Raw genomic sequence first — 27553 nt, 5'->3', positions numbered from 1 at the left:
CTTGCTTGTTTATATTTGATGGGGTTTTCAGTTGTGGAAAACTTGTCAAAATGATTCCATGCTTTGCCTTGTTTTGCTATATGAGGGTCATATTTAGGCCTGCTGTAGCCAAGCAGTCAAAAGCAAGAGTGCAATAGCACATGCCTTTGAGTGGACCATGGTTCAAGCCAGTGACTGCTAAATACGATTAATGATTGTATTCATGATTTATTGTAAACTGCTCTGTCCTGGTGGTCGTGCTAGAATATAAACAAGAACATTATTCTACCAGGACTTATTTAATATGATTTTTGACTCTGATCTTTTTATTCCTTTTTTAAAGCCACTTTTGGGGCACTGGTAATTTGTATGTTATGAATGCAACTATGTTGAATTCCATCTATGTCCAAGAATACAATCTTAGTTTCTTCTAAAATGGCACAACCATTATACTATTTCTGGTGTGCTGGTTTAAATTTTCAATTTTCCTTTTGTGTGCATATCAGTTCACTCCCTATAATCAACTAAATTATAAAAAAAGCAGCAAGAGCTGCTTTGCATAATCTGCTACTATTAATACTAATAAATCTAATGAAACTAAGACAAACAAATACATCTCAGAAAATTATTTCACAGTTCAAAGTCATGCAGGTCCCTAGACAACTAGATTTAACTGTTTCTTTCTCTTCCCCACCAAATTAGCAGTGCTGCTAGGGAGGTCTCTCATGGAAAATGACACTGATAGTGGAGTTAAGAATGTTGAGATAATAGTAATAGAGGCATGTGATGCAAGAAAGCAAGCGTATGAGCTTATGTAGTACCAGACAAAAAAAAAAAAAAAAAAAATCACACAACCATTCCTTCTAAAAGTTTGTCCAGTTCCTCCTGATGATGGCAATGTTGCTTGGCACAAATGTCTATCTGTTCCATTTGATATAAGTGAGTTGGGAATTCTGGGAATACAAGTTATCAAGTATCAAGCCATAAGTTTCCAGTGGTGAGTAGATTCTGATGTTTAACAGGTCTGCTTCTGAGAGGAGAATGGGCAGAACCTGTTGATGTCTTTGCCAAACAAGTCACTGTTGTTTAATGGTCATCTTTGGAATTAATGGAGTGGGGAAGAGGGGAGGGAGCTTTACATGAAAAAGGCTTAATTGTGTAGCCTTCTAGAATTGGTGGGAGAGGATTTGAATGTTATAAAAGATCAAAGCTGTAAGCAATGCTCTGCAATATGAGATATTGAGGATGCTCTCCAGTGTTTTCTAGCATGGTGATATAAATAACTGATGCAGATACCAACACATTGTCAGTGAACCTTGTAGCCTTCCATTCCTCCTCAGTTTTAAGGAAGAAAGAAAGTGAAGAAACAAATAAGCTAATATATTTTTTTACAGCATATTATGAAGGTTATTTTTGATCCAAATACTTCAAATAATCAATAGGTAAACTACATTATTTCTAATTCTGCAGTCACTGAAACAGAGGTAGAAGAAATCTACAACACATGATATTTAGATTCTTAAAAAACTTACAGGTCAACTGACTTATTTCAAGTATTTAGGCAAAGAAGCTGTAAGTTTCTATCCAATGGTAAAGAAGATTTTATGTATTATTTTCTGCGCAAATAAATGATGTTTGCCATCATTTATTTGCCAACTTATATCTCAGATCACTCCTTTATCAAATTACAGCTCTCCTTCTCACCCAATCACTTCAAAAGTGGAGGTGCTTATTGGACAATTCAACAATGGCCTTCTTCAAGACAGAGAATATATTTCTAAACTACAAGACCTGATATCCTGATATCAACCAGCTGGTGGCACAATTCAAATACAGATTGGAACCCATGAACACATGGTGGCCTAAATTTAATAGTCAACTGAGATCATTCTCACAAATCTACAGCCATCAGAAAAGCCAGCAAAAGCATATTAACCTCTACCAACTTGAGCAAAGACTGAAGCAACTACCACCTGATAGTCTGGCCCATCAATCAACACTACAGGCCATTCAAACTCACTTGGAACACTAAGCCAAAGGCCCCTAACTGAGATCAAGACACGCCCACATAACTCTTTCGGACGCTCCAACAAAATACTTTTTCTCATTCGAACGTAGTCGTCACAAAGCAACCACCACCACTGCCATTCAGCTCCAAGACCGAAACATTACTGAAGACACTGGAGCAAATCTTTTCTGAAGTAACCAGATTTTATCAAGAAATATACAGTTCCAAGAAATCTCTACAAAGGCAACCGAGAAAATCCTTTCAGGACTCAAAAAAATCCACCCAACAATCCAACACAGCATAGAGAAACCAATTACCCTAAAAGAACTTACAGTAGCATGCAAAGCACTTCCCAAAAACAAATCTCCAGGTCTGGATGGACTAACTTCAGAATTCTTCCAAACGTTCTGGAATCAACTGTGAGTGCTTCTCTTATGGATGCTTGAAGAAGCACAATCCCACAGTCTACTAGATTCGGTCATTACTCTGTCGCATGACTGATACCCAAGGAAGGAGATCGCACAATCCTCCAAAACTGGCACCAATATCTTTAATGAACACAGACTGCAAAATTTTTTCCAAATAGATTAAAATCCACTCTCCCTGATATCATCGATCACCAACAGACATACTCAGTACCAGGAAAATCAATACACAACAATCTTCATCTGATCCGTGACCTTATCTCCACTGCAAACAGCCAACAAGAATTTCTAGCACTAATTAGCCTTGACCAGGAAAAGGTATTCAACAGAGTTGAACACTGCTACCTGCTTGAAATGCTGAAAGCATTTGGATATGGGCGCTACATCATCCAAACTATCCATCTGCTATACAAGGATGCCAAATTCTGTTTGAAAGTCAATAACCAGCTCGCCCGCAACATTCCTAACTCCAGAGGGATAAAATAAGGCTGCCCACTCTCTGGGCAACTGTACACAATTGCCACTGAACCTTTCCTCAATAAAATTTCCACCAGCCTACAATCCTGACAAACACTGCTACCAGAGCCTCACCTTAAAATAACCTACTCAGCATATGCCGATGACATCACAATTGTAATTTGCCATGACAGTGAGTTTGAAAACATCCAAAAGACTCACGATCTCTATGCCCAAGCATCAGGTGGCAAATTGAACCACTGGGCTGGCAACTAGAAAACCAGAACTGACTCCCCATCCAATGCACATGGTCCAGCTTGATTGATTGATTGTTTTGATTTTATTGGCGCATTAGCTACTAAGGCTATAATGCGCCAAGACCAGGTCATTTATAACAAAAATTTTCAGTGACCTAATTAGTTAGGTCACTATGTCAAAAAGTATAAAAAATGTATAAAAGGTATAAAAGAAAAATGTAAATTTTATACATGAGCAAAAATATTTATTGATTTTAAAAAGCTAAAAACAGCAGACACATTGTCATTGTCGGATAAAATCTGACTGAGTGTATACGGCTCAGTCAGATGATTAAAAGTGGTAAAACGGATATTGCTAAAATCTGGACAATCAATTAAAATGTGTCTGATAGTTAAAATTGTGCCACAGGACTCACACATAGTAGGGTCATCAGCCCTCAGCAAAAACGAATGAGTCAAATGACTATGTTCTATGCGGGTCCGGGCAAGAACAACTTCCTCCTTACAATTCCTGCACAGACTAGACTGCCACGGTTCAATTACAGGCTTTATTTGATATAATTTATTCGCAGTCTGTCTATTCCACGAATCATGCCATTGGGAGTGTATCTTTTGGTGTATTATTTGCCTGTAGTCTGTATAGGGGACTAACAGGCAGCGATTATTATTGGGAATTGCTGATTTGGCTGCGGTGTCAGCCAAATCATTTCCACTAATCGCAATGTGGCTAGGAATCCAGCAGAAGCGGATATCATATTCACGTTCACGGAGGATTTTTTTTTTTTTTTTTTGATTTGGTAGTTGTTGGCGCATCGGCTTCTGTGGCCATATTGCACCTCCCAAGGTTTTTGCAGTACTTTGATCCAAGCCCGAGGCGGGAATCGAACCCGCGACCTTTGGGTTGCCGGGCAGGTACTTTACCCACTCGGCTAGCCCGGTCGGCTAGTGAATCTTCTGCTGAATGCTAGACAGAAATGGATGAGAATTATATCTCACAGTTGTTAAAGCCTGTAAAACGCTGAGAGAGTCAGAATATAAAATGAACCGTTGGTATTGGCATTTACTAATGTGATCCAAGGCTAACTCTATAGCATGCAGCTCTGCAGTAAATATGCTGCATTCAGAGGGAATCTGCTCCGATGTAGTGCTGTCTGTAAGGACAGCAGCAGATCCCACATATGATTCCGACTTCGACCCGTCTGTGTAAACTGGCGCGATCGGAATGTTCAGCTCTGTGTGCTGAATAAAGCTGCAGGTAGACAGACGGAGTGTCCGACTTTCCCCAATTTCTAAGGGACAAGTCACATGCCAGGGTGGAAGGGGTTGCTTTGGTGTTTGGGCAACCTTGTCTAAGTTGATATTAAGTTCTATGAGTAGCTCTTGGAGACGAATACCAAAAGGACAATTGGCAGTCTTACGGGCGTTGTACAAATTTTCCCATTGTGGCTCAAAAACGAATGGCCACGTAGGATGGTCTGGCAGGGATTTCAGTTTTAGAGTGTACTTTAGAGACAACTGCTTACGTCGAAGCGATAACGGTGGCTCGATTGCTTCGATGTATAAACTCTGGACAGGAGATGTTCGAAATGCTCCAGTAGCGATACGGAGAGCCTGATGATGGGTCCAGATGGTCCAGCAAGGGACAGAAATACCTAAGAGTGAATCTAGGCAATACTCCCTTTTCTCCCAGAACTGACCTAAATTTCTGAGCTGTTTCAACAGGATACTCGGGGAAATGGAGAAGAGTGTGTGCTACATCTTCACTGAGAGGGAGAGTGCTTGTGGTCAACCAGCTGGTGGCAAGCATTCTCTGGCACACCCTCAAAGTTCTCACTTCACCTAGTGACTTCCTCCACCAAATCCAAGCATCTATCCGAAGCTTCCTTTGGAAAAAAACCAACTGGATGTCCTTCTCTAAACTCTGCCAGCTGCTCACTCAGAGGGGTCAGGGGCTGGTCTCTCTTGAAGACAAAAATCACAGCCTTCCAGATCACCTTTCTTCTAAAGAAGTTGCAAATGAAAAACTCATATTTTGCCGCTGCCACCGTTAAACTACTAGCAACAGCCACAAGAGGGCTCTCTCTGTCAACAATCTTAAGAATGGACATGGCACCAGCACCCCTAAAACTACCTTTCTTCTACAAAGATGCACTGCACTGCACCACTGGAAGAAACTTAACCTTCACCACACTCGTGAGGGAACATCACTTCCCTCAATACTCTCAGAATCCCTCTTCTACAATAAAAGAATAAAAGACCCCACAACTGATGATCACCTCATTTTTCCTACGTGGAACTGGGCAAGAATTAGGACCTTAGGCAACCTCCTGACCACTCCCACCTAGAATGGAAAAGTTCTGAAGACCTGCCGATTAAAATCATAAATGCACAGCAGCAGCAAAAGCTAAAATCGGCAATTGCAAAAGTCCTTCCAGACATCACTACAGCTAAAGGGACTGGAGATGTCGCGGGATCCTCACCAGCACCAACCTTCGTCATCACAACACCAGAAAACACTACCTCTGTCTTCTGCACCCCCAAAAAAAGTGTATCAGCTAATCATGGTATGCCAAACAGCCATGATCTTCCCATCATCCACTTGCCAAGTTCTTCCAGCACCTTTCTCCACACATCACAAGCCACCCAGCTAACTTTCAATGGAACCTTCCATATAGGACAAAATGTTCCAAATCTGATGCAATCTTCCAGTGGAGACTGGCAAAACATCCTTCCTACCCTGGTCAAGCTACAAAGTTACGCACCTCAAACTACTGCCTCTTCTGCGCCACTCCAGGTGCCCTGCGAACAAGGCAAATATGTACTAGATGCAGCAAAGCATGCCTGCAACCATGCCTACACTCCAGAGGACTACTGGTACCTGCTCCACTCTGAGCAGACAGCACACACCACTTGCAACTTCTTATTTGTTGCCACCAAGGCCGTCATTTACAACTTCTACTTGAAGCACACGAAAAGCAGTGATGACATGCCTCCTGTCGACACACCAGCACAAAATCTCAAGTGGAGTCTACAGAGCAGACTTCTACTCGAATTCCACTGAAAAAAACCAGACTCTGGATCATCTTAACAGCGAATGGAACAGTGGCAGTCACCTCTTCACCATCACTGAAGAGTCCATCACCTTTAACATGTGAAATATGAGACTGATCCAATGCCAAGAAACTGTGTTCTTAATTCCTGAAATTGATATGTTGAAATGTTTGTATTTCTTTCTAAAAAGTTTCTTTATTTTTCCTTTTTTTTGCTTTTGTACATAGAATGTAAATAGTTGTTGAAAATGTATCTACTGTTTATGTTTAAATGGAAAAAAAAAAAAAAAAAAAAATCGATCTATTGGGGGAGAGAGAGATGAATAATCTCCAAATTCTTCCCACCTTATATTTAGTCATCCACTAAAAACAATGCACAAAAGCTACCTCAGCTTACCACACGGAATTAAATACATTCCTTCTGTTCCTATTCTTCCACTGTCTGTTCATATTTTGCTACATGCTATATCTATTCACATTGAATGAACCATTTCTTTAAACATGCTTTTTTAATATTTGTGCTACCTATACAGACTACATGAAAAAGAGAATCACTCTACAGTGGGTAAGTCAGACTTTTCATAATGATTATATCTCCTATATTGACTTAATATTGCAAAGTTATTTTGCATTACTTATAATAACCCTTGAATAAATGAAATGTAACAGCAGAATATTAATGTGATAATTATTGAATCTAACTACTATGCAGAGCATCATCGCAGAAGTGGCAGTTTATATTCAATGATTATTAATACCTACCTTCTGGAAAAATCAAAATGGGCAATTTATCTGGATCTTCGCAATGCTCTCTTAGTCTGAAACAGTGATCAAAAGTTCAATATTAATAACAGAAAGTAATGTGCACACAATGGTTGTTTAATGAAAAGTAAAATAAAAAATACTATATAAACAATTACAGATAGATTGGTGAAAACTATTATTAAAATCAAAATTGGCTGCGATTGTTAATTGTTAAAGGCAAAACTGATACACAAGGCCACTAACTTTTCTTTTTCTGTTATTATTATGGTGCCTAACCTGTGTACTTTATCTTTTAAATGATGAAAATGGGAAATCAGTTTTTCTTACAATTTTTCTGTGAGACGTGTCACAAGGCCCAGGTGTAAAAAATGTCACCTCTGGTCACAGGACATATGCCCCATATCTCACGCTGCCTCTCCCCTATCACTGATTTACATTTATGCCATTTCTTCAGCTGATATGAACTTGCAATGTTGCATAATGTAATCCACACTCAGTGCAGTGGAGGATGAAAAATATGTTAACCATGCAGTCAAATATGAAGTTTTCTGAGCAGTACAGATAGGCTGCCAGGAGAATTCATGGGATTTTGTGAATGATATACAGAAATTTTGTCAAACAGGGATAAGGTGATCATCAAAGTGTATAATCCAATGGTTAGGCCACCTCTTGAATACTGCACACAAGTTTGGAAGAGCTTGTGTGCAAGCTCTTCCGAGAGTGAAGAGCAACAGAATTGGCAAGGGGAGCAAAAGGGTACTCTTACCAGGAAAGAGCTTCAGTTTTGAATATCTCAATCAGATATCCTCACACCTGCGAGATCTGATTGAGGTATTTAAGACTTTGAAAAGACTGAGTAAGTTCAGTGCTGATAAAATCTTTCCTCTTGTGAGTTTAAACACACAAGGGAGCATGAATTCAAGTTGAGGAAGGCTGATTTGTAGGTCGGATTTGTGGTAATCTGCCTTCTTCTGCTGCATCCTTCATCACTTGTTTCTGGTTCAAAATGTCTGCATGTCTCATCTACAACTGCTGTGAACCAAGAAGTTTTCCCTTCCTCTTCATATTATATCAGGTACTGCAGACAGACTGAATGTGGTTAATTGTTAAATCAAACTCCCATCTGGCATTGTGGAGGTGGGTAGTTTGAACAAATTCAAACTGTTAGAGGGAATGGACAGGTGAAATGGGAAGCATGTTTTTTTTTTTTTTTGCTGATGCTGTATAAGCCTGGTTTCTTAAATTAATTTGCCACTAATACTACTACCAATAATAAATGGATTAATATTTTCAGTAATAAATGGATTTAATATTTTCACAACACTGCAAGCATAAACTGCAAAAACAGCATTAATCTCTACTATAAACCCCTAGAACTGCTTCCTTATCTCACTTATTCTTATTTCATGACATATAAACCACGATATCACTCTAGCAACAATAACATTCTCTGTCTCCCTTACTCAGAAAACGTGTTTCAGACTGTTTAGGTGTCAACATAACTGTTCCAGTGTTGTAAAAAGGAACGCACATTTATGGAGCATAAACGAGTGAAAAGAGATTAAACATGACTCTCTTATAACTATAAGAATACCATTAGGCTTTCATGTTCAGTGATATTAATTTTAGATTACAGTACAATCTTTAACACTGAAACACTTATGTTAATATAATGCAACAAAAACAAAATACAGTCAGTCCTCGTATAACATGTGTTTACACTACACGAATTCGATCATACATGATTTATAAATAGGCGAACGATATCATATATAACAAATACCGAATATAACAAGTCGTATATAACAAGTACCGAATGCGCTTATGAACAATTCGCCTTTGTGTTTACAAGAAATGGCAGTCAAACGTGGAATCGCCCCAACTGAAAGCAACACAATAGGAATGAAGAGAAGATTCTAAAAATGTATTTATGTTTTTTATATCAGTGAAGGGGAAACACATTTCACCACAATAACGTAAAATTCCAGCTATCTGTATTATCGCAAATGCAATAAGATATAAGATAAAGTTTACTACCAGTTTATAACAGATTCCACTAGCAGGAACGCAACTGGAAATTGTTTTTATTGTTTTATGGTAGTAACCCTCAGAAATGTGCTTTAGCAAGATGTGACCTAGTAAGGTGTTAATAGAGTTGTCTCTGCCTTTATGGTGTTGTTTATTCAGTTGCTACACACACACAGCTTTGTTTATGTGTATCAAGCGTGCCTCCTCATTTTGTAATTGTGCTTTATTCCTTCAAAATGAGTAAAATACTTAAAAAGTGCGAAAAGGAAGCGTCCTGGTGAAGACACTACAAAGCAATATTGATAAACAGAGGTGGACTGGGTCAAAAATTCTTACCCTGGAAAATTTGTAGTGGCCTCATACTAGCGTTTATGGCCAAAATCACACCGGCCTCCGACGAACCGCGGTTTCCCCGGTAAGGCTTATGGCCAGTCCGCCTCTGTCGATAGAGAAAAAAAAGTATGAAATTGTGAAACACTTTGAGAAAAATGAAAGACTATGTGATATTGCATGTGCTACAGGCCTAAATGAGGCAATGCCGAGAATTACAAAGAATGCAGAGAAAATAAAAACTTTCATAGCAGGAACAACTCAAAGTGTAATTAAAATCCATTAGATTACGACACAAAGAACCGGAACAGATGGAACAGCTGTCATCTGTTTGGATAGAAAATCTAACAAAAAAACAAGTTTGCTTATGATAGAAGCAAAAGCAGTAGCAATATTTTATTACGATAATTTATTGTGTTTGGTAATGTTTTGGTTACAAATGTGTGTTCAATCTTCGGTGGTCGGCACCTAACTCTATTTTTCCCATAGGGCCTGTTTATATTGCAAGATTTTGCATTGCACGAGGGTTTCTAGAAACAACTATCGTGCTACACGAGGACTGACTGTACTAGAACAGATAACAATGTATTGCCATTTTTTAATTGTGGAGAAATTATTTTTAACTTCAAGTATATTACGTATAACAATTGACAGTTACTAAACTTAAGAACTCATTTCTTCCATAAAGGGTATGGAGCAAAAGTTATTTATGAAAGCTGTATACAGTGATGCTGTTCCTTCTGAATAACAGATAAAATAATGGTCTAAGCATAAGCAAATAGGGTAAAGAATCCACAGAGGTTGACCCGAGTGGGATGAAATCTCCAAAAATGTTCCAAAAAAAAAAAATCGAAGAACTAGTTTAGCATTAGTATATGATGCGAGAAAGCAAGCTTATGCTGCATCAGCCAGGAAAAAAAAAAAAAAAAAAACTTCCACTTCACCCCTCCATTCATTCCAAATACCTGTCCAGCTGAGCCTTAAATTTATTTAGGCTATCAACTTCCACAACAAGGGATGGAAGTCTGTTCCACCAACTACCCGCTGGCTAAAGACAAATTTACGGACATCTATCCTACATCTGTCTTTCCTCAATTTGAATTTATGCTCTCTCAGGTGATTATTCTGAGCAAGAGGCACAATCCCATCAGCATTGAGCATGCTCAAACCATTCTAGGCTTTATACACTTCTATCAGATCACATCGCCGGTGCCTAGTCTCCAGACACCGTAATTTGCAAAACTTAAGACTTTCTTCATAAGAGCAACCCTTTGTTCCATTCACTAACCTTGTTGCCCTTCTCTGTACTCATTCCAACAGCCCTACATCCTTCTTGAAATGAGGCCACCAGACCTGTATACAGTACTCAAGGTGTGGACAGACCATTGCCTTATACAAGGGAATAATCACCTCCTTATCCCTGCAAGAAAAATTCCTGTATCTCATTGATAAGACACCATCAGCTACTCTTGAAGCCCGTCTGCACTGCTCAGAGAACTTCATATCTGCCTGCACAATTACCCCCAAGTCCTTTTCATTCTCTGCCACTGTCAGTGTAGTACCACAGAGTTGATACGTTGCTCTGGGGTTGCTGTTTCTCATATGTAGTACTTTACATTTGTCAATGTTAAACTTCATTTCCCACCTCTCAGCCCATCTGCTCAACCTTTCCAGATCCTGTTGCAGTAGCATAGCGTCAGTAGTGTCCTTAACAACCCTGCCAACTTTTGTATCGTCTGTAAACTTGAACATTAAGCTTGATATACCATAATCAATATTATTTATAAACACAGAAAACAATGAACCCAAAACTGAATCCTGAGGGACTCCACTAATAATATTAGTACACGATGAGCAGTGGCCATTGATTACCACTCTCTGTCTTCTCCCCCTCAACCACCCCTTTATCCATAGCAGCAATTTGCCTCCAATGCCACACTGCTCCAATTTGTGCAGCAGTCTTCCATGTTCAACAGTATCAAAAGCCTTTCTAAGATCCAAGTATATAATATCAAAGTTATTCCCTGCATCATAGTATCCAATCAAATTGGTAAGGCAAGACTTCCACTTAACAAAACCATGCCGTGTAAGAGCTATAACTGAAGTCTTGTCCAGATGATCCTGCAGTGCTTTCTTAACCAGTGCCTCCATTAATTTTCCTGGAACAGAAGTTGAACTCACAGGTCTATAATTACTTGTGTCAGTCTTTGATCCTCCTTTGTGAATTGGAGTCACATTTGCACATCTCCAATCTATGGGTACCTCCCTTGAGTCCCAGGAAGCTCTCATAATTATGGCTAAGGGTTTGCTTACTTCCTTTGCTGCCTCCTTTAACATAACTGGATAGATCCCATCCACCCCAGGTGTCTTTCTTGTGTTAATCTTCAACAATTTCTCCTCCACTTTACTCTCAGTTATTCCAAGATTATCTAGCTTACTGCCAGAGTTGAATACACCTCGGGCATTCCCCTCACTGAATAACTCCTCATGTGTGAATGTCGATGCAAAATATTCATTTAGTTTGTTAGCTACCTAGGCAGGATCATCAACAGTTGAACCATCGATATCAAGTGGACCAATCTGATTTATTTCCTTTGTTCTAGAATTTACATAAGAAAAGAACTCTTTACTGTTTTTCTTTGCATCCTTTGCCAAAGATTTCTCTTAATCTGCCTTCACCTGTCTAACCGCATTTGTAACTTGGTTACAGATCAACTTATATCTATCATAGGCTTCTGTGTCACGTGTTAATTTATATATATCGCAAGCATTTTACTTCTCTGTCATATGTCTCGTTAGTTCATCTGATATCCATTTAGGCCTAAACCTTGAACAATATTTCTTAGTTGGTATGTAAAGCCTAGTAGCTTCCAAGATAAGTTCTTTGAATGCTTCCCATTTTGAATTTGCTGTTGGTAACATCATCAGTTGGTCCCACTGTATAGAATTTAAATACTGTCTCAGACCCTCGTAGTCGCCTTTACGAAAGCAATAACCCTTCCCTTTACCCCTGATGGTAGTTACCTCTTTGAGTAAATCCCATTTCAGCACACTGTGATCACTGCTACCTAGTGGTTCCTCTATCTGCAGATTCTTAATGCATGAAGAATCACTAATGATAATCAAATCAAGAGTATTACTCCCTCTAGTTGCCTCACAAACATGCTGATGTAGAAAACAATCATCCAATAAATCCACAAAAGCCTTGCTAGTGTGTGAGTGACCAAACCACAAATTCCAGTCAATATCTGGGAAATTAAAATCCCACATTATAAGACTCTCTGATTTACTGGCCCACTATTTCCCTGTACAGTTTCTTATTATACTCATCAGAGTCATTAGGCCTATAGCACACTCCTACTCTCAATTTTGATCTCCCAGTGCTTATGTCACACCAAACTGACTCGACACTGCACTGTCCAGCGATGTCAACTGGTTTTACTTCCTTGGATTTTGTGTTTCTAAACTAATAGCATAACCCCTCCTTCCTTCCTATCCTGTCTATCCTCTCTGTAGACGTTGTACTCCCCAAATTCCAGTTCTGCATTCCTTATATCTGTGTGATACCATGTCTCTGATATCCCAAAAATATCCGCCTTTGATGCTTTGAGCAATACCTCAAATTCATCAAATTTATTTACCAAACTCCTAGCATTGGTGTACACGCAAGTATACATGCACCTGTTCTTTTTCTTAGCTATCCTAACACAATCAATGTGTTTACTTGTACCGCAATGACTTCCAGCAGTCTCTGAAATACCCTGCATCTTGTTTTTCAGGCTGTTGCTCATTCCAATAGAAGCAGTGCAAGAATCACTTTCACCTCTGCCAGCAGCTACTGTTAATCTATTAGTCCTTGTATCCCCCCCCAAGCTAGCAGTTTTCCGACCCACCTAACACTGCCTTGATTGCATCAGCAAATATTCTTGCACCCTTTCTATTTAAGTGTATCCCATCCCTGTAGAAGCAGTCTCTTCTGTTAATAAGTACAGACCAGGCTGAAAAAAATTCTTCCCCTTGAGCCTTCCACAATCTTTCCAGGGCCGAATTTATCGACAAGGCTCTCATCAAATACTCTCTCCTATCGTGTTTGGGCAGAATTGCAGACACTTTCAAATTCAACCCTAATTCATGGCTTTTTTTCAACAGTGACCTGTACTTGTTAAGTAATTCTGCCAGTCTCCTACTCTTAATATCATTAGTGCCAACGTGTACAACTATATCACCTTTTGTGCCCTTAAAAGATGATATCTGCTCTACAATGTCATCAACCTTTGCCCCTGGTAGACATAGCTTGGTCCTGTTCCACCTATCCTTTTTACAAAGAATGTTCCCCGTTTCCCTGACAATAGTCACCAACTACTACTAGTGCCTGTGGGACCAGCGCATTCTGCCTTGGGGGTTGCCACTGTGTTGCGTGATGACCAAGTGCAAGCTCTGGCGTTGATGTGAGCAGCTGAGAGCTTGGTGGGCCCCTCACTTTAAATCCTTCGAGGGCATCTACCCTGTCCTTCAAGCTCTCATAAAGGCCCATAACAATGCTGAGTTGTCGCCTGATTTCATTACACTCCTTGCATAGCACACACACAAAGACATCGCTCATTATTAATTATTATAATTACCATATGATGGAAGGAAGCCTGAGGCTTTTGCTGCACCAGCCAAAAAAAAAAAAAAAAAAAAAAAATTCTGAGTTACCCCTGAGAGAGAGAGAGAGAGAGAGAGAGAGAGAGAGAGAGAGAGAGAGAGAGAGAGGGAGAGGGGGGGGTCAGAAATAGAAGGGAATCACCAAGAAAGATGATATCCAGCTCAGAACCCTGGGTGTGCCAAGCCCATACTCACTCAGTTCTCCTCTGAGCTACAGCCTTTTGCTTTGCTGCTCTGAGTCATGATTTCGATTTAATTTCAATAAAATTTAAATTTCAGTACAAAATTATAACCCTAAACTTGTATCCCAACACAGTTATAATGCTATATATATTTTTCAGTATCAAATATTATCTACGAGTTCTGTTTATATAACTTCCGTATCAAGTTATGTATTAATTAATTATGTTTCGTTTGTAATCTAAGTCGTTATATGTATTTAGTTAAAAGTACAATTTAATTGACAAAGTTTAGCAAAATTAGTAGATTTTGCTGATTAATTGACAATATTATATTATATACTATACTAACGCTATCTAGTTCAGGATATACGTTGTATCGTATAACAATGGCACAAGTTACGAACGGTAAATCTATGGACACTTAAGTATTAATTAACTTCCAAATCTCGCTGTCTCAATTCAGAATAAACTAACGATCCTGACTAGGTCTATAAGCCACTTATAGAAAATAATTTGATGTATCAATTGGTCAATAAAGCGGCTAAATAACTTCTCGTTCAGCGGAGTGCAACTCGTAACACGTGGATATGATACCCTTACCGATACTGTTATGCAATTACAAGGCCGAGTAAAGAATAAATTTTTTTTTTTTTTTTTTTTATGAGAACCCCAAACACGAGAGGTATTAGAACCTATAGTACTTAGTACCGTGCTTGGGTTGGAGGTTGAGAAGACGAAAGAAGATATTTGTTGATATTGGACTTGAACTTCTGTAGATTGTAATTTTCAGGAAATACGTATGAAGGAAGGTTGTTCCAGAAAACGGCAGTTGAATGAATAAATGAGGAAGATGAAGAAAAGTTGGTTCTGTGGGTTTGTAGTTGGACAGTAAATGGATGTTGGCAGCACGTGTTCGGACTGTTTTGAAAGAGAGAGCGGGAATTATAGAAGCCAATTCAGAAGAACAGTGCCCATGGAAGTATCTGTAGAAGAGGCATGCAGCAGAAACAGTGCGTCTATGGGAAAGCGAGTGGAGAGACTCTGTTAGAGATGAATCATTAATTAACCTAACTGCCCTCTTCTGAATGGAATCAAGAAGCCTGAGAGAGGTTTTGTGGGCACCACCCCAGATGTGGGAACAATATTCCATGGCAGGGCGGATTTGCGATTTATACAGATTAATCAGAAACACACAAAATAATGCTATACTACTAAATTTAAATCAAAAGTTTTAGGTAAACAATAATTTCAAATCAATAAATAAGAAAATCCACTTAGTGGCTTTTAAACACATCTGGCTCCCACTAGCCTCGTCAGCAGTTATGCAGGATAGAAGTATTAAAGTGTATCATTGCCAGAGAGAGAGAATGTAATATTTCTGAAGGATCAGTACCAACTACCTTCCATGAACACTTAGCCATGTGAAAGTCAGAATGCTTGCACTTTCAAAAACCATGCAGGTCTCAGGTTTGCAAGAAAAAAAAAAATTTATACATGCATGATGCAGATCCACAATTTTTCAAAGAACTGTAAACTGGTAATGAAACAATAATTCATTACTGGGTTCCAGCAGCATAACAAGAGTCCATGCAATGGAAATATCCTGAATCACCACCACCCAAAAAATTCAGAACTCAACCTTCCACCAGGAAGTTCCTGGGCACCGTTTTTTGAGATATGGAAGAAATTCATTTGATAAACAACGTGCCACATAAAAAAAAAAGTAATCACTGATGCTCTCAAAAATTGAAGATAAGACTGTAAACTGAGAAGAGGGATACTGACTTACTTCTTTGTGACAATGCTCCTATACACAAGTCCCATAAAGCAGTTGCTGCACTGAGAGATTGCTGATTCCAGGAGTCAAACCATTCTAGAGTCCAGACTGGCCTGCAGTGATTATATCCTCTTCAGAAATCTGAAGGCATTTATGTGGACATTGATTATTAAATTCTGATGATTGCAAAGGAGCTGTAATAAATGCCTTTTTCAGAGACCAGAACAAAGATTTCAATTTTTTTTCAGGTATTTTCCTTTTGAAGAAGACATGTTTTGAACTCGTGTGTGTGTGTGGGGGGGAAACAGCTGTTTCTTTCCCCAGGAAGATAACCTTTTTAGTGACTATTACAGCTGTAAAAAGAACAGAAGGGAGTATACTGCTTTGTAATACACCTACTGACGTTACAGAGAAGAACATCTTATCACTGAATATATTACATGCAGGAATCAGTGCTGAAGAATACTTTAGAAGAAAGATTAACTATGGTCTGGAGATTTTAAAGTTTCCAGAAATAAAGCCAAAGTTGAGACTACATCGAATGCAGCAGAAAATCATCTAAGCCAGCCTGTCACTCAGCCTTTCTACAAAGCAAGTTCTATAATGGGTACTGAAAAACATTCTAGAGATTAGTTACTGTTCATGCTTGACAATATGTGGCAGATTTTAACCAAGAGTAATGTAAATGTAGCACATTTTCAAGATGTGCTAAAGGCAAGGACAAAACATGGAGTTTGGAAATGTTTCCAATACTGGAACTACAACACCCATTACAATAAGTCCCTGTAAATGAATACACAGCATAGAAGACAGTGACTTTTTTTTTTCTTTTTTTTAAATAAAAATAAAAAAAACTTTATTGTGCCTCATACTCACATAACATATAAAAGATATCTGCTTCCTTACCGTTTTGTAACCTGTTCTCTATCCTTCATCTCAAAGCGATCAAACCAAACATGAGAAGTTGCTCGTGCTAAAGCTCTTTGAAGAACGCCTAAAAATCCACCTTGACGTTGACCTACCTAATAAAACAATGCTGATCAAATACAAAATTATGCAATACTTATACACCACTAACTTCCTGTTAAATTAATAAGTTTAACCTTTTATGGGAAGCATTATAAAATTATTAAATTTCAGATAAGGAGCAGCACTTCTCATTTCATTAATGATCTGAGGCTGGAGGAGAAGCTGTTCTTAAACCACCATCTTTTCGCCTCTATGGAGTTTGGGTTCTTTCTTTTCCACTCCATTAGCTATTTGTTCCACTCAATATATTGTACACATATTCCACTCATTATATGTGTACAATATCACACATTTTAACACAGACGCCACCACAGTACAATATTATCCTTAGAGGATGCTAGTGCATACTCCATCTACAATTCATTTTATTCTGTTAGCAGCTTTGTTCAAAAAAGAGTTCTTCACTTGGACATAGTAAGCCTACTTATAACTTTGTTTTTCTTTCTTCATTTGGTTCTGTGTTGAGCCAACTATAATCAATATGCACTATGTTTTAATCTTAAAGTATTCAAATTTGTCATACTAATAAATTTTAAAACATATAATACATATTTATTTAGACAAGAATAATTTGGCTCTAGATATAATAATCATACTGCACACCAATTATTGCCAAAACAGAGGATCACATATTGTTACTTTTTCTTTCAATCAGGGTAGCTGACAAATGAAAAGTCACCTTGAGATATATATAATCTATATATGTTATTTTAAACATTGTATTACTCATTTTTAAACAAGTTAGTGAAAAGCATCATTTTAGTTCATAGTAAATCAGCGAAATAAACAAAAAAAAAATGGCATCCTCTTTGGTACATCTCATATTGTGAACGCCTTCACAATGAGTTGCCCTGATATTGCTTCACCAGTAGAGAAGACTAATGTTACTTATTCTCGGTGGATACCACCACCACCCAGACTGCACAGTTTCAAAGTATGTTGGCCTCTCATCAGTAACTGGGTTGTCATTCATTGTATCACCAGAGTACCTACTTATCCATAGATGAGAGGCCAAGAAGCTTCGAAACAGTGCCATCTGGGTGGCAGTATCTGCCGAGAATAAGTAACATTAGTCTTCTCTACTGGCGAATTGTTGCTTATTAGAGGTAATGCAATACATTCACATGAGATTTAACAGAAACTATGCCATTTCACCTACTTCAGTGATTTACTAAGAACTAAACTAACCTTTGTACTAACTTGTTTGTCTAGTGAATTTCCTGTAGTCAGGCTTTCAGCTCTAAACCCATTTTTAGTAACTTTTAAACATTATTTTATATGGGTGCATACTCTGCTTGCATATTGCTGAGATCTTTCATATTTTTGCTATCCCAATTCATAGAGAAATGTTCCTTAAAATTATACATTACCTAATTAGCATTAGGCATATGATGCAAGAAAGCAAGCTTATGCAACATCAGCCAAAAAAAAAAAAACACACTCCCATTTCACCCCTCCGTTCATTCAAAATACCTGTCCAGCTCAATCTTAAATTTAGGCTACCAACTTCCACAACAAGGGATGGAAGTCTGTTCCGCCAACCAACTACCCACTGGCTAAAGGCAAATTTCCGCACATCTGTCTTTCCTCAATTTGAATTTATGCCCTCTCAGGTGATTATTCTGAGCATTTTGCTCAGAATAATCACCCGAGAGGGCATAATCAGAAATACTCAAGGTGTGACCTGACCATTGCCTTATACAAGGGGATAATCACCTCCTTATCCCTGCTAGAAAAATTCCTATATATCATTGACAAGATACTATGAGCTACTATTGCAGACCATCTGCACTGCTCAGAAAACTTCATATCTGCCTGCACAATTACCCCCCCAGGTCCTTTTCTTTCTCTACCACTGTCAGTGTAGTACCATAGAGCTGATACGTTGCTCTGGGGATACTGTTTTCCATATGTAGTATTTTACATTTGTCAATGTTAAACTTCGTTTGCCACCTCTCAGCCCATCTGCTCAACCTTTTCAGATCCTGATGCAGCAGCATACTGTCAGTAGTATCCTTAACAACCCTGCCAACCTTTGAATCGTTTGCAAACTTGGACATTAAGCTTGATATACCAGCATCAAAATCATTTATAAATACAGAAAACAACAATGGACCCAACACTGAACCATGAGGGACTCAATAATAACATTAGTCCATGATGAGCAGTGTCCATTGATTACCACGCTCTGTCTTCTCTCCCTCAACCATCCATTTATCCATAGCAGCAATTTACCTCCAATGCCACACTGCTCCGATTTGTATAGCAGTCTTCCATGTGCAACAGTATCAAAAGCCTTTCTAAGATCCAAATATATAATATAAAAGTTATTCCCTGGATCCAGTTCTTTTGTGACTCCATCATAGTATCCAATCAAGTTGGTCAGGCAAGACTTTCCATTAACAAAACCATGCCGTGTCCGAGCTATAAATGAAGTCTTGTCTAGAGGATCCTGCAGTGCTTCTTTAACCAGTGCCTCCATTGATTTTCCTGGAAAGAAGTTAAACTCATAAGTCTATAATTACTTGTGTCAGCCTTTGATCCTCCTTTGTGAATTAGGGTCACATTTGCACATCTCCAGTCTAGGGTACCTTCCCCTGAGTCCAAAGAAGCTTTCATAATTATGGCTAAGGGTTTGCTTACTTCCTTTGCTGTCTCCTTCAATATAACTGGATAGATCCCATCCACCCCGGGTTCCTTTTTTATGTTTATCCTCAACAATTTCTCATCCATTTTCCTCTCAGTTATTAGAAAATCATCTAGCTCACTGCCAATGTTTACTTCACCTCTGGCATTCCCCTTCCTGAATAACTCCTCATGTGTGAATGTAAATGCAAAATACTCATTTAGTCTGTTTGCCACCTGAGAAGGATCATCAACAGTTGAACCATTAATATCCAGTGGAACAATCTGATTCATCCCTTTCCTTCTAGAGTTTACATACGTAAATAACTCTTTTCTGCTTTTCTTTGCATCCTTTGCCAAGGATTTCTCATAATCTGCCTTTGCCTGCCTAATCTCCTTTGTGACTTGGTTACAGACCAGCTTATATCTATCATAGGCTTCTGCGTCACGTGTTAATTTATATGTATCCCATGCATTTTTTTTCTCTGCCATGTGTCTCATTAGTTCACCTCACATCCATTTAGGCCTAAACCTTGAACAATATTTCTTAGTTGGCATGTTTTGTTTGTTTTGTTTGTTATTTGGTTTTTAGGAGCATCAGCAACTAAGGCCATATTGCTCCGTGAATATGCGGTGGTCATTCCTGACCTTTCCGCATCCTCCGTATTTGGTGGTGACGGGCTCGAACCCCGGTCTAATCAAGAAGCGTGTGCTACGTACTGCTGCTACTTCCCACCTGGCTACGGAGGCGCCAGTTGGCATGTAAAGTCTAGTAGCTTCCAAGATAAATTCTTTGAATGCTTCCCATTTTGAATTTGCTGTTGGTAACATCAACAGTTGGTCTCACTGTATAGAATTTAAATACTGTCACAGGCCATCGTAGTCGCCTTTACGAAAGCAAAAACCCTTCCCTTTACCCCTGTGTCTGATAAATTTGATAGGATATTATGATGTGGTTACAAAGGAACTGGATAAAAAAAGTAATTTTGATATCATATTTGGATTTCTGGAAAGCTTTTGACACTGTTGCGCATGAAAGACTATTTTACAAATTGGAACAGAATGGTATTAAGGGTAAGTTGCTACAATGGATAAAAGGATGGTTGAGTGGGAGAAGACAGAGGGTGGTAATTAATGGGTGCTGCTCTTCGTGAACTAATGTTATTAGTGGAGTCCCACAGGTTGGGTCCTCTGTTGATTTGTATATTTATCAATGATATTGATGAAGGTGTATCAGGGTTGTTAATGACAGTAATGGCAGTGTGCTACTGCAACAGGATCTAGATAATTTGGGAAGATGGGCTAAGAAGTGGCAACTGAAGTTTAACCTTGACAAATGTAACCCCAGAGAAACGTACCAACTGTGTGGTACTATACTTAAGGTGGTAGAAAATGAAAAAGACCTGTGAGTATTTGTGCAGTCAGATATGAAGTTTTCTGATCAATGCAGACAGGTTGCGAGGGTAGGTCATAGGGTTTTGTCAATGATATATAGAATTTTGCTAGCAGGGAAAAGGAGGTGATTGTCCCTCTGTATAAGGCAATGGTCAAGCCACGCCTTGAGTACTGCATACAGGTTTCATTTTAGGATTTGCTTGAGCGTATACAGAGAAGAACAATAAGATTGGTTAGAGGAATGAAGGAATCCTCTTACCAAGAGAGGCTTAAGTTCTGCAAATTGCCGTGGCTGGAGACTAGGCACCTGCACGGTGATCTGATTGAGGTGTATAAGGCCTTGAATGGTTTGAGCACGCTGAATTCTAATGGGATCATTCCACTTGTTCAGATTACAAACCTAAGAGGGCATAAATTGAAAAAAAAAAAAAAAAAAAAAAAAAAAAGAGACAGAAGTATGGAAATTTGCCTTTAGCCAGTGGGCGGTTAATTGCTGGAACAAACTTCCATCTGTCGTGGAAGTTGATAGGTTAAATAAATTTAAGGAGGAACTGGACAGGCATTTGGAGGGAATGGTGTGATTTTTTTTTTTTTTTTTTTTGGCTGATGCTGCATAAACTCATACACTTGCTTTCTTGCATCACATGCCACTACTACTACCCCCGAATGGTAGTTACCTCTGAGTAAATCCCACATCAGCACACTGTGATCACTGCCACGTAGTGGTTCCTTTAACTGCAGATTCTTAATGCATGAAGAATCACTACTGATAATCAGATCAAGAGTATTAGTTGCCTCCCAAACATGCTGATGTAGAAAACAATCATCCAATAAATCCACAAAAGGCTTGCTAGTATGTGAGTGACTAACCCACAAATTCCAGTCAATATTTGGGAAATTAAAATCCCCCATTATAAGACTCTCAGATTTACTGGCCCACTCTATTTCCCTGTACAGTTTCTTATTATACTCATCAGAGTCATTAGGCCTATAGCACACTCCTACTCTCAATTTTGATCTCCCAATGCTTATGTCACACCAAACTGACTCGACGCTGCACTGTCCAGCGATGTCGACTGGCTTCACTTTCTTGGATTTTATGTCTTTCTTAACTAATAGCATAACCCCTCCTCCCTTCCTATCTGTACACACTGTACTCCCCAAATTCCAGTTCTGCATTCCTTATATCTGTGTGACACCACGTCTCTGATATCCCAACAATATCTGCCGTTGATTTTTTGAGCAGTACCTCAAATTCATCAAATTTATTTACCAAACTCCTAGCATTGGTGTACAGACAAGTACTGTTCCTGTTCTTAGCTACCCTAACACAACACATGTGTTTACTTGTATCGCAATGACTCCCAGCAGTCTCTGAAATACCCTGCATCTTGTTTTCCATGCTGCTGCTCATTCCAATAGAAGCAGTGCAAGAATCACTTTCACCTTAATAATTCTGTTTAAACTCTGACATGATTACTAGGTCAGAAAAGTTTACAAATCACTTTGACAAAGAATACCAACACAGGCTTGAACCATGGTCTACTGAAACACGTGTGCATTATGAATTTTTCGTGCTTGACTACTGATATATATCAGTATACAGGCACATGAACTAATTTAGTCTTCATTACAAAACTTCAACACCCTAAATGAATGATGGCTGACAATAACTAAATGGAAATATCATGGTTCTATAAAGCCAGGAAATATTTGGGTATACCGCAGAAATTGACAGATGGTTGGGTTTGTTTGTTTGGTTTTTAGGAGTATTAGCAACTAAGGCCATATTGCTCCGGGAAATGCGGTGGTCATTCCCTGACCTTTCCGCATCCTCCGTATTTGGTGGTGACGGACCCGAACCCCGGTCTAATCAAAGAAGCGTGTGCTACGCACTGCTGCTCTTCCCACCTGGCTACGGAGGGGCCTAGAAATTGACAGAAAGAGAGGAGGGTAGTCAAAGAGTGGTATGTGTATACCATTGTTCCTAGCCGAAAGTATTTGATCCTCATCAAATACTTTCAACTAGAAACCCATCATAATTGGTCCTGGAATATCAAAAAGCTGTATTACAGAGCAAAAAATCACAATATACAGTTTCTGATCTGATGGCCACTGCAGCAAAACTTCTGGGTCTAGCAGATGTTCTGATAAAATTATTTATCACTATGTGCAGTCCCAACTGTGAAGTCTGGCAGGTGCTGTCGCCATGTGGGGTTGTTTTTCATAATTTTCTTTTGGACCATTGGCCATAGACATACTGAATATTTTTAATGTACTGTGGCAAAAGAACGGAGTGCGCCCTTTTCTGTTCCAGCACGACAACGTACCATGTCATACTGCACAACCTGTAATGACTTGGTTTGAAGACATGGGCATGAAAAAGCTTCACTGGCCTGCCCAGAGAACACCTTTGAACACCTTTGGGATGAACTCTAATATCAGCTTTAGGCCAAACCAACATGACTGCAATCAGCAGCTAAATTTAATGCTGTGTTGAAAGAGCAATGACAAAAATTCTGCTTCCCTATCATGAAAATTGGTTTGCAGACTACCCACAAGGATACACTGTGTAATAAAGAGTACATGTGGGATGTTACATTAAATATCATTAATAAAAGTCAATAAAAGGTTCTTTGAAACATGCAGATGTCCAGTTACTTTTGGCAATATGATGTATTTTATTCATGAATTATATAACCATATGTATATGTATAATATATATGTATTGTGTATTATATAACCATGTATTATGGAATATTTTCTATAGTTACCTGTAAAAAAGTGTGGACAATCTAGATGACACTACAGTTTCCTATAATACTGTCCTCTAAATGTAATGACTAAAGTAAAAACTAGTTAGATATTGTATTTTGAAAGGAACTGACCGGTTTTATAGCATGTTAGGGATAATAACATAGGTGTCATCAATATACACAAAAATGTTCCAAATCCTCCAGCTTTTCACATATGTACAATGGAGATCTAACCAAATCCAAAGACATTTTTTTTTTTTTTATGTGAAACATTCCTTGAGGATACCTACAAAATCAACAGAGTAAATCTGATTGTCCCACCACTAGTCTGTGCTTAGCATTTGATGCGGCGGTAGTGTGATTAGAGCATGTGACGCATTTTTCGTGGCCAATATGATATCGAGTTCTAGTGAACCAATTTATAACATTCAAACGCCATTCCATTCGTTTGAATTTCGTCAAACGGAATTAGTAAAACACAATAAAACAATTTTTGAAAATAAAATTTAAGTGTTCAACGATGCTGAAGTCAAGTGCAGAGCGTTCTTGAGAGTATCGAGCAAGAATGAAAGAGACAAGACCAAAGAAATAAAGACAAAGGTAGCAAAGAGTGTGCGAGAACGAAAAAGACTACAGAGATTGTGTAAAAGACAAATAGAAAAATCAAGCGTTGGATTTAGCAGTGCCTTCAACCAGCAGGCCCACTCCATCTAACAATGATGCACCCGAAGTGACTTATTATTATTAGCTATATGGTGCAAGGAAGTGTGAGGCTTATGCTATACCAGCCAAAAAAATTTTTCTGAATTACCCTGAGAGAGAGAGAGAAAGAGAAGGGAATCAACAAGAAAGAGAAAAATTATGATATCCAGCTCAGGACCCCCTGGGTGTGCCAAGCCCATACTCACGAGATGTGAGCCCCTGGGGTTATATACAATGGTACATTTCTTCAATTGTGGAGCAGATGAGTTTAAATGATCAAGCTCCTTTTCCTTACACTGAGTATTATTTTTTGAGAGAGAATAGTTTTCTTTACATGGCCAGTATTTTATCAATTTGTTTACCAGACAGAAGTTTCAAATACTGGTCTAACTCCATATCAAAACTGGACAGCTTCACAGCACTACACATATTGATACAAACAGGCCTGGTAATAGAAACGTAGGCACTGCCTGTGGTGGATAATGGAAGGACACAAACACGTAGAATGAAGGTTGCTCAACTACTAATTGTATTGTATGGGTAAAAAAGGTAAAGTGCAGCCATTATCAACCCACTGCAGGATGGAAGCCTCCTCAACAATTCAAGCTGAGGGAAATGGACCATAATCTGCCACGCTGGTCCAGTGCGGGTTGGCAGATCGACCGTATTCAGCAATCAGGGGCTTGAACCGCGGGCTACTCAAAGAGTGTGTGCTACTGCACTGCCGCTCCTGACCACTCGGCTATGGAGGCCTCTCGATTGTATGGGTACTTACACATAAAACGGTGGTTGACCGCTTTCTGATTGGTTGGTTGGTTGGTTTAGTGTTTAATGGCGCATTGACTGCTTTCTGAGAACAAGCGCTTTCAAACAGCTTAAGAGAATCATGTAAGTTAATGGAAGTGCAGATAATAACAGCTTATCAGAACTAATCGTAGCTAGTGTTAATCTGCCTGCTTAGGAATGAATTTTAGTTTAAACTTGCTGGTTTTCAGAGGCTGTTGCTGGATGCCAATTGGAGAAATTAATTTGGTAGAAATGAAATGTTTTTTTGTTCTAGAGTCACACAAATCTTTTTTTGGGGTAGTTTTTCTGTGTTAGTCTGTGTTTTTGATAATCAGTGATTAGTCTTTTTAAAAATATATAATTAAATGGGTTTTTTTTTTTTTTAGTTTTCCTTTTGCAAAGCTGATAATCCTACATGTCCTTATACATAACACTCAATTTACACAAACAGTACATTTGCGATGCCCTCCCCAGAACTGATAAGAGATGCTGATCAACTTCTTGTATGAATGTTACTTTAAGTTTGCTGGATTGTTTACTCATTTAAGTTTACTCATTAAATTTTACTCAAGATGTTGAGGGTCTAATTTCAGAGATCTACTTAAGGCACACAATATGAGACAAGGGTCACAGACATTACTCAAATCAAAATAGACAGGAATAGAGAAAAGCAGTGTAACAGTAAGTCTTTCCTCCAACAATGGATCAAGCCCCTGGGATATTTTGTGGTTGATCATCCTGCCTGTAGGCCACAAGCAGCAAAACCTATTGAATAAACAGGGTGAAGAGGTGAAATTTTAATTAGAAGGGATGCAAATTTACTGGGAAGTAAATTAATAGCCAAATTATTTCTCAGTAAAGTGACAAATGGCGTACACTGTATAATTGTATAGTTACTTTTTAAGCTTCTTGTGAAATACAGTCAGTCCTCGTATAGCACGATAGTTGTGTTCCTAGAAACCCTCGTGCAATATAAACGACAGGCCAAATGGGAAAAGTAGGGTTAGGTGCCGACCAACCAAGATTGAACACACAATTGTAACCAAGACATTACCAAACATAATAAATAATCGTAATAAAATACGTAAGTATTTTATTACGACTATTACGTAAAAAAATATTGCTAATGCTTTTGCTTCTGTCGTAAGCAAACTTGTGTTTTGTTTGATTTTCTATCCAAACAGATGACAGCCGTTTCATCTCTACCAATTCTTTGTCTTAATCTAATGGATTTTAATTACACTTTGAGTTGTTTTTATTTTCTCTGCATTCTTTGTAATTCTCAGCGTTGCCTCATTTAGGTCTGTAGCACGTGCAATATCACATGGTCTTTCATTTTGCTCAAGGCTTTTCACAATTTCATATTTTTTCTCTATCGACAGAGGCGGACTGGCCATAAGCCTTACTGGAAGAAACCCCGGTGGGCCAGAGGCGGGTGTGATTTTGGCCATAAACCATAGTATGAGGCCACTATAAATTTTCCCGGGTAAGAATTTTTGACCCAGTCCGCCTCTGTTTATCGATATTGCTTTTCTTTTTTCCTCTGAATCTGCAGTGTCTTCACCAGGACCCTTCCTTTTCACACCTTTTAAGTATTTTACTCATTTTTAGGGAATAAAGCACAATTACAAAATGAGGAAGCACGCTTGATACACATAAACAAAGCTGCGGGCATGTAGCAACTGAATAAACAACACGGTAAAGGCAGAGATACGCTATTAACACCTCACATTTTACTAAAGCACATTTCTAGAGGTTACTACCATAAAACAATAAAAAAAAATTTCCAGTTGTGTTTCTGCTAGTGGAATCTGTTATAAACTGGTAGAAAACTCAATCTAATTGCATTTGCAATTATACCGATAGCTGGAATTATTGGTTTTTACGTTATTATGGTGAAATGTGTTTCCCCTTCACTGATATAAAACACATAAATACATTTTCAGAATCTTCTCTTCATTCCTATCGTGTTGCGTTCGGTTGGAGTGATTCTGCGTTCGACTGCCATTTCTTCATATAGGCCTAATGACTCTGATGAGTATAATAAGATACTGTACAGGGAAATAGAATGGGACAGTAAATCAGAGAGTCTTATAATGGGGGATTTTAATTTCCCAGATATTGACTGGAATTTGTGGGTTGGTCACTCACACACTAGCAAGGCTTTTGTGGATTTATTGGATGATTGTTTTCTACACCAGCATGTTCGGGAGACAACTACAGGGATTAATACTCTTGATCTGATTATCAGTAGTGATTCTTCATGCATTAGGAATCTGCAGATAAAGGAACCACTAGGTGGCAGCGATCACAGTGTGCTGAAGTGGGATTTACTCAAGGAGGTAACTACCATCAG

At 38.6% G+C, this 27553-nt stretch overlaps 1 protein-coding gene across 2 annotated transcripts in view; it reads right to left on the bottom strand.

The window, feature by feature from the left end:
* Gpat4 (Glycerol-3-phosphate acyltransferase 4) overlaps positions 1 to 27553 on the bottom strand; it is a 326719-nt gene that overhangs the window by 73117 nt on the left and 226049 nt on the right. For both annotated transcript variants that reach the window (XM_090384714.1, XM_090384715.1), the window contains 2 exons: positions 16811 to 16926; positions 6938 to 6993 (listed from right to left, as the gene is read on the bottom strand). In XM_090384714.1, coding sequence (XP_090240840.1) covers positions 6938 to 6993; positions 16811 to 16926 — 172 coding nt within the window. The remainder of the gene's footprint in view (positions 1 to 6937; positions 6994 to 16810; positions 16927 to 27553) is intronic.

Source organism: Mastigoproctus giganteus, chromosome 11 (genome assembly GCF_048544385.1).
Source record: "Mastigoproctus giganteus isolate SK-2022 chromosome 11, ASM4854438v1, whole genome shotgun sequence".
Taxonomy (NCBI): domain Eukaryota; kingdom Metazoa; phylum Arthropoda; class Arachnida; order Uropygi; family Thelyphonidae; genus Mastigoproctus; species Mastigoproctus giganteus.
This window is presented reverse-complemented; position numbering and strand designations above follow the sequence as displayed.